At 40.5% G+C, this 13109-nt stretch overlaps 1 protein-coding gene across 2 annotated transcripts in view; it reads right to left on the reverse strand.

Moving 5' to 3' along the window:
• The window catches only part of Grid2 (glutamate ionotropic receptor delta type subunit 2), a 1403143-nt gene that overhangs the window by 611991 nt on the left and 778043 nt on the right, over window positions 1-13109 (reverse strand). For both annotated transcript variants that reach the window (XM_051152254.1, XM_051152253.1), the window contains exons 6-7: window positions 10231-10404; window positions 2130-2291 (exon numbers count right to left, since the gene is read on the reverse strand). In XM_051152254.1, coding sequence (XP_051008211.1) covers window positions 2130-2291; window positions 10231-10404 — 336 coding nt within the window. The remainder of the gene's footprint in view (window positions 1-2129; window positions 2292-10230; window positions 10405-13109) is intronic.

Consider the following 13109-nt stretch of genomic DNA (forward strand, 5'->3'; position numbering starts at 1 on the left):
ACATCTGCATAGGCTTCTAGGAAAGTCAATACTGCACCTGCATATTTCTTGCTAATGGAAGGAAGTGTCCAGCTCTCATGGGTGCAAATATACTCAGCCTCTAAGCAGGTTTGCCTACTACTCCCTGGGCTTAGCTCAAGTCTGGTGGACCTGACAACAGCCACTCTGCTCTTGCTATGTGAGCTCAGTATTTTCTTACAGTGTTTCGGTGTGTACAGTCTCATCAATTCTAACATTTTAATAGAATGACTGAAAGCACATCAATTGGGAGAAAAAAATACACAACTTCACCATTTAAAGGGCAATTTAAACTAGTGGTTTTCAACCTGTTGGTCAAGACACATTGGGGGTTAAATAACAGATATCCTGCATATCAGATATTTATGATTCATAACAGTAGCCAAATTACAGTTATGAAGCAGCAGTGAAAAACTTTTGTGGTTGGGGTCTACCACAATATGAGAAACTGTATTTAAGGGTGAAGGCATTAGTAAGGTTGAGTACCATTTATTAAACTGCGAGGAAAAAAATATAATGTGCCATCATGTGATTATTATCAGTCACGCTAAGCTGCCCAGACGTAGGATTGCTACATCCCTTTTGAAAATGAGGTGGATATCTGCAGGGTGTTATACAAACCGCCTTCAAGATAATGCTTCATAATTACTGTATTAAATAATTGCTTCAATTATAAAAGTACAACATCAAATCATTTTTATATCAAACTGGTACATGTGAAACACCCACACGCTATCGCATCTTTTTCTTCCTACATGCTCCCTAAGCAATCCCCTAGGCCACTGTTCTCTTTGTGAGGAAGCTTCCGAAGACGAGATTGACTCGGGGTCCTGTGTCCTCTCCAAGTCACGCATTACTAAATTGGCAGATCAGACTCCTGTTCAACAGCCTCCCTTGGACTCACACCTGCCAGCTCTCTACAGAGATAGTCCTGGGAGATTTTGGCAACACCTTAATTCCTATTTGCTTTATTCATTCTCAGTTGAAAACCTGTTCCTCTGCCAGTATGTTGGACACATCTAATTCTTAGGCACTTCGGCTGATAGCCTAAATTTTCAGCAAAGTGATTTTTTGCAAAGATGAAATGGTATCAACAGAGACGCCATGCTATTCTCCCTTGAAGAGGCTCTTCCCTTCCCTTCCCCTCCTGTTCTTTGTGCATCCGTTTTACACTCAACGTTAAGAAAATTTTTAGTAATTTCTCTGTCTTGTCTAAATGTGTGCATATTTCAAGTGACGAGCCATCTTTCTTCTTGTTGCAGGAAAGAAAGGCAAACATATGGGGAAAGAAAAAGGATGGGTGAGGTAAACAACATAAACCTCCTCAGGGCTGTCTCCTTGCGTAAAGGGTGCAGAGAAATTTGTTTGTTTTATTAATCATTTCATTTTAAATCAAAGAACCTGTGCAAGAAAAATGAAGGGTGTCAGCAAGGACGACATGACAAAGAGGCTAATCAACTGCAGAGTGCTTATACCACTGAGAAAAGACAAATGGCATAAACTGCCTTCTGGGAATGGAGCAGGTAGCTAAGCCCAGGCAGGTCACCCTAGCAGGCCACACACTGACAGTGAAGAAGCCGAATGATACACTTGGTACCCAAAATAGTTCACAGTGCAGCAACATGTTAACTGTTTATGAATCATGTCTTTAATAAAAGATGAATGTCCTCACTTCCAGTGGTTTATCTTGCATTACTCAGATGAGAAAGCATGAAGCTTATTGTGAGTGCTTTCAGCTGATGGTGCGGTCGATAAATCAGAAGACGAACAACATTTGGTGCCTTGTAACATGCACCATAAAACCTTTGTTTCTTTGCCCTAAAGGGACAACTGTGGCAGCTTAAATTTCACACCCTCCAGTTCTCTCCTTGCATAATTTACATTATAAACAAGATCTCCCCTTTCTATATATCTGTCTTTTATGAATGCTGCATATCTCTGCTCTCGGCTGTGAGTTTGCGGCACTATCAGGAAGAAAGAAAACAGACTTGTAAGCTATCTAGTCACACACCCACATGCCTCCCACCCCATCCCCTCCCAGCTTGTGTGACAATGCAGAGCAGTGTAGTTCCCTGGCCTCCCCCCCCCCCCCACCACCCATGTACAAGTACCTTCTTGATAGTCTCCAGCATAGACCGTCCTCCCTGCCATGGCTTCGAGTTTTTCCTGATACACGACAAGCTCGCCATGCTGTGCCACTTGCGGTCCTCCAGCTTCTTATGAAAGGCATTCGCAAGCAGAAGCACCGTGTCATAGATGTAAAGGTTAGAGATCTGGAAAGACATTAGACAGCGGGCATCAGATCGTCCACTCTAGCCATCCACGAGGAGAGAGGACAGTTCAGCAGCTCTCTCATGCCATCCACGCATGCTTCACCGAGGTGCTTACTAAGCGGGAGGTTTCTTTTTTCATTCCTCAGTCACGTTTGCCACTTAGAACGAGGCCTATCTGATTGTATACCTCAATTGCTTTTCCAGCTAATTTGGGTATGAAAGAGGAGATTAAAAAGGAATAGCTTTGACAGAGGCAAGGCTCTACTGTCAGTGTCAGTCCTTACAAAATCACCTGGCCTTTATTTGTCTCTGAAGTGGCAGACATCTTAAGAGACTCAGATTGGAAGAGACAGTGAGTTATAAGGTTTCTCAGTATGTCAAGCGTCTACACTGTGGTTCTTCGTCTGGAATCAACTGTAGACACTGCATCAAATCTGATCATCTGAATGGCATCAGACACAAAGTGGGAAGCAGCCACTTTTATGTGCTCGTGCAGAAGTCTGTAATAAGGAAGGACAGTTGCCAGAAGTATTTAAAGACTTCGGAATGCGTAGATTCATATGAAGAGCTGTAGTGATACAGAGACACCATGATCCATTGACAGGACGAAAGCCACAACCAGCTTGTAGCCCGTGTGTGCTTGTGTGTGTGTGTGGGGTGTGTGTGTGTGTGTGTGTGTGTGTGTGTGTGTGTGTGTGTGCGTGCGCGCGCGCGCGCGCGTTTATGGTAACTTTTCTGTCTACAGGAACCACACTTTCTACTCTGATTACCAGCTGAACTACAACTGAGTTTTCGCCAAGAGCTATTGCAATCCTCAAAGAACTCTTGCCAGGACTACTAACTGCACTGTCAATTAATTACAAATGTGGTTTGGTTTCTAAGAAGAGATCAGAACCTACCCAGGAAGAATAACCATGAGAAGAGGTGATAGGTTAATGAAAACTGCCTTGCCTCTCAGAAGGACAAGTGGATATAAAATAAAACTGAGCAGGGAGGTAACAATAGAAACTCATTTCACCTTGAAGCACTCTGGCTTTCTTAGGTTTTGAAGTATCACATTTTCAGTTTTCCCTGAAAACCTGAAGAGGCTATGCAGATTATCAGTGATTGTAATTAATCAAGAAGGAAATTCACAGCGTTGTCCCTCCACATTACAGACTGCTGCAGAGATCTAACCACTGGGATAATTAGAGTCTGGTGCTATGCACAGCCATTAGATGGAATCACCCAACAATACATTGTGGGTTCCTTTCACATCATCCTGGAGAATCTTTAATCATCTGTGTTTGCTAGGCATCAGTTTTTGTGCAAATTTATAGAAGAGGCCCACTAGTAGATGTGGGTTCTTCTTTGAAGACGTATTGAAGATGCTTGTGTACTCTGTGAAACTGGAGTGGTTTTTATACGGAAATATTAGAGTGGGCTGTTGTTACAGTACTCCTGTCACCCAACACAGGTAACTGTTGGGGGAACTAGGTTAGACTGGGTGAAATCTACTATGAGTGAAGTGTGAGACCTGAGTCAAAAAGTAGCTCATGAACCCAAATTCATGTCAGAATGAGAGTGCAAGTATCCAATACAAAAATATAAAAGACACATGAAAGATGGGTGGGTCATATCCAAAAACCCACAGAAATCTATTGACAGAATTTTCAAAATGACATGCAGTGATGTGCCCTTCCCAGGCTGCCCTGGACCACTCTTCACACCTGGGGCTCAGACTGTCCTAGACTACTCCTCACACCTGCTTCCCAGCCTGTCCTGGACCACTCCTCACACCTGCTTCCCAGCCTGTCCTGGACCACTCCTCACACCTGCTTCCTAGCCTGTCCTCAAACCCATTTCCCAGCTTCTCGCGGACCACTCTTCAGACCTGCTTCCCAGGATGTCAGAACTACTCGCATTTGCTTCCTCCAGCCCCATCTATATGTTGCTGTGCCCTTTGCTCTGTGTGAGAATATTTCCATGTGACTTTTCTTTCTCTAAATAGTTAACCTCCTTACATTCTGTGCAAAGGTTACACTGTAGGAGAACTCTTCCTTGATAATCCTTCTTTCTGTCTGATGACCTGGGCAGTCCTTTAAAAAATTGTTATTCCGTGACAGTTTCATAGAGGAACGGGATACATACCTGGTCTCACTAATCCTTCTATTCTCGTTTATGCTCGTCCCATCCTGACCGCCCTGCTTCTTATTGTCCCTAATTGCCTATCCCATTTTCATGCATTTTGTTTCTCCTTTGACTCACTGTGATTTAACAGGGCCACTCTTGTAGGAACCAGGTCTGACGGGGCTGCCTGCCTGTCTTGCTGTTTCATGTCCTGTTTCTAGCAGCTTCCGTGTCTGTGTTTATCTTGGTTAGCTAGTCATGTTTACTGCTCTGAGAATGCGCCCCTCCCTTCCTCGAGACTTTTCCTCCTGTGTGCAATCACCTCTTGAGGGATTTCACCTGGGAGGAGGATTCCTGTTTTGCTGCCTATAAGAAGGCTCTGTGGAACTCTGGGAGGACAAGAATAATAAACCGCTGCCACGGCTGCTGCTTTCTTAGCACGAAGGACCCATTGTGTTATTGTGTGTGTGTGTGTGTGTGTGTGTGTGTGTGTGTGTGTGTGTGTGTGTGCGTGCGCACGTGTGTGTGCATCAGTTAAATCCACAGTCCCTCTCCCTTGACTGGTACCGCGGTGGCGCGGGCACCACACACTTTCCTGTACATGGTATGAGGCTATCTATTAAAGCAGAAGTAGCTGTGTCATTCCCTGAAGACCTTGGCTTCCCCTCCATGAAAGCTCTTGCCAGTCACCTTTTCTGTGGCTCTGGGAACACTCGGTTCATCCCTTTACTGAAAAGTGCTGTAGTGCTATGGTTTTAGGAAAGTTGTGAATGGAGATGCATGCTGTATGTCCTTTTCCCTCTGTACTTTTGTTTTCTTATTTTTTAAATCTCCTTCTGACTTACCAAGCAGCCTAAGAACATAGTTGGTTTCCAATAAACAATTGTCAAGATAAGTCAAAGAGTGGGACAAATGGAAAAGAAGACCGTCAAGTTGAAAGTCAGGTGAATATGACAGAAGTTAAGACAATAAATTTGGGCATTGTTTCCCATGCCTGACACTTCAGTCAGACACTCTTTTTTTTTTTTTTTTTTCATACCTAAGACTTGCTTTCTGAGCACCTGTGCTCACCATAAAGGCAAATGCTTTGAACCTGACACGTGAGAGGTGTTTTCAATGCTGTCTTCTTTTGTCCACATTGTCCATTTGTCCACCTCTCAAACACTGGGTCAGAAAGCTGTGCTGACCTTTTCTGAGCTGTTCGTTCTCTTTGTCTACTGCTTTTTCCTCAGGCAGGTGCTCACTCTTCCCTGAGGCTCACGGTCTCCCATCTCCTTTCTAACACCATCTCCTGACAGTATGGTCACTGTTTTTATGAGGTCCTTGGCTCCTCCCACACTCTAATACCAATCCATATCGTCTCTCAGCATTTAAAAAGGCGATCTCAAGTTTTATATACACGTTCATCCGTCACACACAAATGACTATCTCAAATTTTAGCATAATGCCATCTCTAACAATCTTGTCTTCCAGCATCCAGTCTCCCGTAAGTGATTGGCCGATTCTCTAGAGCTTTCCTGCCACCACACTTATTCCCCGACACCAACAAACCTCCAGGAACCATCTGCCACTTGCCCTGAAACACCCTCTGTCTTTCTGGTGATCACTGCCAGGTACATATTCTAGGCTGCTTGCCATGTCACATCTCTTCCTTTGCCTGTCCCTTGTTTCTCCTTCCCATAAAGAGTTCAGTAACTAGAACCGACACATTAATGCAGATGTGCGGTGCCTGGGAGATAGGGGTGGGAGGCAGTCTCTCTCTTGATCTTGGCAAAGCACTTCTGACACAGGCTCCAAGACTGTATTAAAGTGGTTCACAGCAGATTTGACTTGCACTGTGATCATATTGAATTCGCCTTCAAAGTAACGATTTTGAGCAGCTGTCAGACCAGGGCTCTTCCACCTACATTTTATGTAATTGACTGTGGAACTACTTGAAGTCTGGGGAATTTCAATGTTAAGGATTATTACAAGTCAATACTAACAATTTTGACCTTGATTATCTAATATGACATAATCTTTCCTCTCATAGGTTTATGTCTTTTACAATTTTGGTCAAGTGGTGATTGACACTTGAAGAATGAAGTTGAAGCACAGAAGGGTTGTGACTGGACATTCAGAGGATATTTACCTAGTCAAGCTGGAAGGTTCTAGCGCCACACTTCTCAGACTGACAGGAAAAGAATAGCTGGCAGCAGGCTGTAGACATCAGCATGTGTTCGGTGCTACAAGGTATCTAAAATACATACTCGGTATATCAAATCTTAAAGATTTGATTGATGTATGTAGGTAACTCAATTTCAACCAATGACTTAGAGAAAAATAAATAGGTTGCTTGACAAGTTAGTTGAAATATTTTAGCTTTATAACATCTTTGATAGTACAACTTTTTAAAAGTAACTATATGATATTTTTAGTATTTGAACATTTTTTTACTGATGTAATTTATTGTCTTTTTATCTTCAGGGTTGATAATGTCTGAGTTGTATTCATCTTGCTGGACTTTTCAAAGTCTTCCCTAAGGACTTATGAAGAATTTTGCTGAATATTATATAAGCTCATTATGAAATGCATAACACCAGTAATCTTCCTATATGATAAACAGATACAAAGCTATTTGAGAAGGTTTAGTTTGACTTTGCTTATTTTAAAAAGAGCCCTGTTTTTGTTTTTGTTTTATTTTGTTTTGTTTTTTTCCAGAGAGGGTTTCTCTGTGTAGCTTTGGCTTTCCTGGGCTTGCTTCATAGACCAGGTTGACCTAGAACTCACAGAGATCTCCCTGCCTCTGCCTCCTCAAATTCTGGAATTATGGCATGTGCTCCACCATCCCTGGCTTAAGCTGTTTTCTTATATGAAATATTTTAAAACTTACTAACAGCTTAGGTAAATATGGTTAGTATTGGTCACTATTAAAATTTAATATACTAATCTTAAAAGAACTGTTCTCCCTTGTTTTGAAGATGGTAATAGCAAATCATTCTCCAGGACTCAGGTATTCTTCCCATAACTTCACTTTTCTTTACAAATTACATTATGGTGGTATTGTGACCACACGTGCTGGTTTACTGATTGTTTCAGACAAGTATTTAGCAAACAATGGTTAAGCATCGAGGTATACCCTCAAAATCTTCAAATACAGGCTGTGTGTGGGTGCAAACTTTTAATTTCCACAATTGGGAGGCAGAGTCAGGATTTCTTGTCTACAATTTGAGTCCAGGACAGCCAGGGCTGCACACAGAGAGGATGTTTCATAAGCAAAATAAAAAAATCCTTCCCTGCAGCCCTATGTTTTCTAATGCACTGAGTAACATTTTACAGTGACTTTTGCTCATACAAGGTCAGCTCCCTCCCTCCAAATTGCATTCATGTCTCTAACACCCAACACTTGAAGACTTTCCATCAGCACCAGGCTAACAAAGGCTCAGCATGCAGAGAGAGTAGCATCCCTCAAACTTCACTGCTCACCTTGTCATCGTTACTTATTATGCAACTTCAACTAATCTCCACTTACTGGGTGTTAGATTACTAACTTAAAGTTTATGGAATGTGTCTTCAGTATTTTCCAAACCTGTCTACCCTTTCTAAATATATTTAAAAGGCAATAGCTAGGAGACCAGCACACAGGCCTGTGGTTCCTCATCCTCTCTCAGTACATAGATCTATATGATGTTAGAATTCAATTTCTGGCTTTAGTGTGCACCTGGGCCCTGTTTGCATACTTGTGTTCTTAGACGTTGCTTTTAATACTGAGATAAAAGTGGCCTGACTTACCTGCTTTGCTTTACAGACCTGAGCCCAGTGGGTTTCTTTTCCTAAGGAGCTCTCTACTCCTGACCGACCAGCCAGTGTACTAAGTGAGGCTTTAATGCGAAGGACCATTTGATGCAGTTGCTTTTTCTAACTATAGTGAAAGAAAGCGGTAAACCTAGGAAGGGCTGAGTACCAAGCACTCTGCTCTTAGTGGAATACTTTAAACTCAAGAGCTCTGAATTCACATCTTAATTATGTTAATCTTCCCATATTAAAAGTTTCTGCCAGTTTTCCTTTTAACATAGTAAATATTTAGTATAATTCTATCACACATAAGAGGTAAGTTAATATGTAACAAACAACTTTTTTTTAAACTTAATTGCTTTTTTGGTTTTCTTCCTCTCGATTGTTGGTTTGAGAAGAAAATGAAGTAGTTGATCCATGCCCTAAGTGTGGGGACACACAGAGAGAAAGTTCTTGTTCTGTGGTCATCCAAATTAAGGAGGGCACTGTGAGGCAAATGCACTCTGATGTTTTCTGCTTTCCACACATGACAGTCAATGAGGTTTCTTAAGTGCTGTTTATATTTCCTGCTACTTCTTTGCATGAGAACAGATTTAATATTTCAAACTTTTCTAAATTAAAGTGACTTTTGTTTCCTTCATTTAGACTCCTGTAATCTTCACATGCTATGGTCATAATCAGTTACGATGCAAATAATCTCTCACAAACAAAAACTTAAAAGCAGCACTAACATTTAGACAGGTGTGTTAAGGCTTCAGAATAGTTTACATGGAAGAGGCTAAAGCTAAACTCTGAAAATCCAGCAAGGAACTGTAATTTAAATAGCAACACTCATGAAACCACTGGTTTTATACCAATAAATGTGAGGAAATGCTAAAATAAATGGCATCTTCTAAATAATGCATAAATAATGAGGGCAGTGGAATTAGCAATTAAGGACATGGTTTTACCAAATTATGTTATGAGATGTTATGGGAGACCAATTAATTTTCCCAGGGTTGTATTTCCACATTGTCCAAACACTTCTAGTTAGTAAAATATTTTCTATACTAACATTTTTAAAGGCTCGCATTCCTGGAACATATTATGTTTTGATGGTTTGCAAAATTGATAGTGACTAACCTTTGCTGATGTCTAAAGTTACCCTTTAAAATTCCTAAGATTCTTGCATGGGTCTATGGAGGTACTCACAGGGAACCAGTGCATCACACAGGTTTGTTTTTCAGTAAAGCCCTCTACTGACCACGTGTATAAGTGAGTGTGCCAGACTGATTCTTCTTTCCTCCTGTCTTTTGTCTGGCTAGAGAAGGTCTCGAGGCCCCCTGCTGTTGGTCCCTGCTTTCTCTAACACCTGCTTCCAATTGACAGATTGAGATTGCCAGTACAAAAGGAAAAGAGATGATAGGATTTTTCTTAAGAAAAGAAACAGGCTCTGGGAGTTGCCTAAAGAACAGCCTTCTGAGGAAGCTTCATGAACTCAATGCTCTCTAGTCTCCTACTCAGAAATTTGTGTTTAATTTGAAATTCTTTCTGTATTTTGTGTGGTGAAGGTGCCACTGTTTCTTCTGTGAGTTAGGTATGGGCACACAGTACCACAGCACTTTTTGAATTTTAAATACGCTTTCTTTTTCTCCTTCTTTTCTTAAGAGTTAAAGTTCTTCAATCTAGAAATTCTTTTAAAAGAGAATAAATATCTATGGTTTTTATGCCACAAAATTCAAGCAATTCTGTCCACTTAATACTTTGAAATGCAGCCTTGGGTGTGTCAATCACAGTCCCCACTCCAGGAAATGCTCTGTATCTGCTTGCTTAGAAGGAAGTAAGATTTACTTGTGTTTTTATTAAGAAAGTGGGTATTTTTTTTCTACAATAGGATGAATAACGAGATCAAAGACAAAGGCGCTTTGTGCTTCCTGCCAAAGGCACTTAGATGTCAGAGGAGAAAATGTGCCCAAGACAGTAACATATGTCATCCCAATCTAGTGTCACTCAGAGGTGTCATCCCAGGCACCCAAAGATGCACACAGGAAGATACACCCCACCCTCTAAAACACACCTCCATATTCTGTGCGAAGGGATCCTTGGGATCACACAGTGTTGAAGAGATTCGATGGTTGCCACGGAAACAGCGCTGACTTATATTCTGGGGGACTGGAAATGTCTGCCGAATGATTGTTAACCTTCCAATGGACCTTCTGACAAGTTCCTGGACATCCACATCATTTATTTCCTAGAAGATAAGGAAGGGAAGAATTAGTTCTTAAATATAGTGGCAGAAACACAAAGGAATTGCTGACCAGTGATCTGGAGGTACAAACGAGTTTGTTGCCCTAACCCATCTGCTTCATGTTTAGCCAGCATTCAGTGAAAGTTACATGTATTTATCGAAACGGTGAATTCAGTCACACTTGCTCTCTATTGCTTTAAATTATGTACACTTATGCCTAAAGAAGCCTGCATGAGCCATGGGGCTTAAATGCAGTTTATTAAAAGCAATTTAATAACAGGGGATTCTGAAAACAGAAGAAAAATATTGAAAGTTCACAAAAATTAGATTCAGTTACAACTCATGATTCACTAATAACTTTCAAGATATTTTGCGTATCTATGAAGGGTGGATCAGTGTAAGATGGATCAATGTTGTTCTTGGCAACAAAAATGGAGAATTTTAAATGAACTAGGTATAGAAAGAAGAAAGGGACACTGTTTTAAAATGTTTTCTTACTGATGAAAGCACTAACTTCTTGCTGAGGTCATTGCATGAATGTAAAACATTCTGTTGATGAGCAGGACCGAACCATGTCAATGAGACCTAGCACTATGCAAATGATATTGATTCTGTGTGTGTGTGTGTGTGTGTGTGTGTGTATGTGTGTGTGTCTGCCAAACTCTAAAAAAAGCATTATCTACTCCCTTCACCCACATACCCTTATTCTGAAATTAGATTTGATGATTTGGCCCAATGGTAGACATAGAAGTAATACAAAAATGATGTTTTATATATACACATCTGTTTTACTTGGAATTGGAACAAAAGTGACAGACATAATTTCAGTTTCCCAGCAGTCTTTACTAAAGCAGCTTGTGCTCCATCATGCCCATTTGGAACCTTTTAAGCCAATAAAGCTTTTGCTACGAGCAGATTATTGGTGTGAATCGATTTTTATGCAATGAAGATAAATGATTTGACATGGGATATTATGGACTGCATTATATATTCCTATGTTTCTATCCAAGAAACCAATACTGAATAATGAAGAAAAACAGACCTTGTAAGTGTTAACTTTCTTTTTTTCTCTATCATGCTAATTACAAATTATCATTCTTTGTGGCATGTTAGCCAGGAAACTCATCCTTTATGTTACTTATGAAATATAGGTTTTTCTAAAAATAAAATAACTCCTGCCATCAGCTGTATCCACAGTAACAATAGAGAGTTCTGGGCGATTAATCCTTAATGCACCATAAACAATGGCTTTCAGAAGCCTAAATGTCATCTTTCTCCCTCAGTCTGTGTCACTTCCCTGGCCACCTAAACTCTGTCTGCCAAAAGCCTGATATTCTGAATGCTCTGCTACCTGTCCGCAAAATAAAATGAAAGAGTGTCCAGTCAATTTTATTTTAATACCTGTTATTAATTTGAAATATTTTCAAGTGCATTAACAGCAACCTTGCTCAATATCTTTCAGTGTTTTAATATGCCATATTGTACAGCCAGGAAATTTTACCTAGAAGGTAGTAAACAGTACACTGGTTTCTTTTTATGTTAATATGTCCTTATTTTCAAAGCAGATACATATGTATCCAAACTTATCAAACACTACCATCTGCATCTGTATCCCACATGGTGATGAACTACAAGCCAGTATATTAGAGTCAAAATCTGTAGATAATAAATGCCCACTTTTTATCAGACAAAATGCTAGCCCCTTTAACCGATATCTCATTTTCTTTTAAAACACACACACACACACACACACACACACACACACACACACACACACACACTGAATCCCTGTTTGATAAAGCATTACAAATAAAGAACCAAGGAGATTCAAAGGTATTCATTCAAATTATATTTACTCATGAAGGATTTTAGAAATGTTATGAGATAAACAAGAAATGGCGTGCACTAATTATACAGGAAGCCACATTTCCTTAGTGGAATGACTTTGATTAATATTCAAGAGTGAGGGCAATGACAGGAGTGAAGGCACATCACGGCAGCGTGAAGTGGCTGAGAGCTGCAAAGGAATAAGACCCTCTGCCCCAAGACAACGGCTGTGACAGGTCCAGCTCCAAACACAGAAAGCACCGGTCACCACTACAAGCTTCATAAGACGAACCTTTCACGTGTGCAACTTCACGTACATCTGGAGAAACGCCAATTTGAATAGAATACATTTTGACTGCTACTATTTGAGGGAGGAGAATGAAAGCGATTTCCTGGAAGAAGAGAACGGGCCACGGGTTCCAATTTGAGTTTTGGAACTTGATCTCCAGAACTTAGTCAGAGTGGCATGGCGGCTTGACCAGCGCCTACTTCGTATCAACACTTTCTTTCTGTCTCCAAAAGGTGCATTTCAAGAGTGGCAGACTCAAAGTAATATAAACATTTGGTGACAACTGATCAGTTAATCCAAAACATAAATCCTTCCAAAACAGGGGGAAAAAAAATCACTAAGTAAATGGCTGTAATAAATAACAAACTCTTGTGTCATCAGGGGTTTACATTGTCCTATTCATTTTTATTGTTGTTTTGTTTTTGTTTTTAGAGACGGGATTTCTGTTTTCTTCTTCTTTTTTTTAAAAAAGAGTAATATTTAAATTATAGGATTTTCAAAACAATCCCATGGGGAACTAGTTTATGAAAAAGGAATGCCCCTTGAGACCCCAGCACCATCCAATATAGTAATTGCTTTCTTAAAGGGATAC

Source organism: Acomys russatus, chromosome 10 (assembly GCF_903995435.1).
Source record: "Acomys russatus chromosome 10, mAcoRus1.1, whole genome shotgun sequence".
Classification (NCBI taxonomy): Eukaryota; Metazoa; Chordata; class Mammalia; order Rodentia; family Muridae; genus Acomys; species Acomys russatus.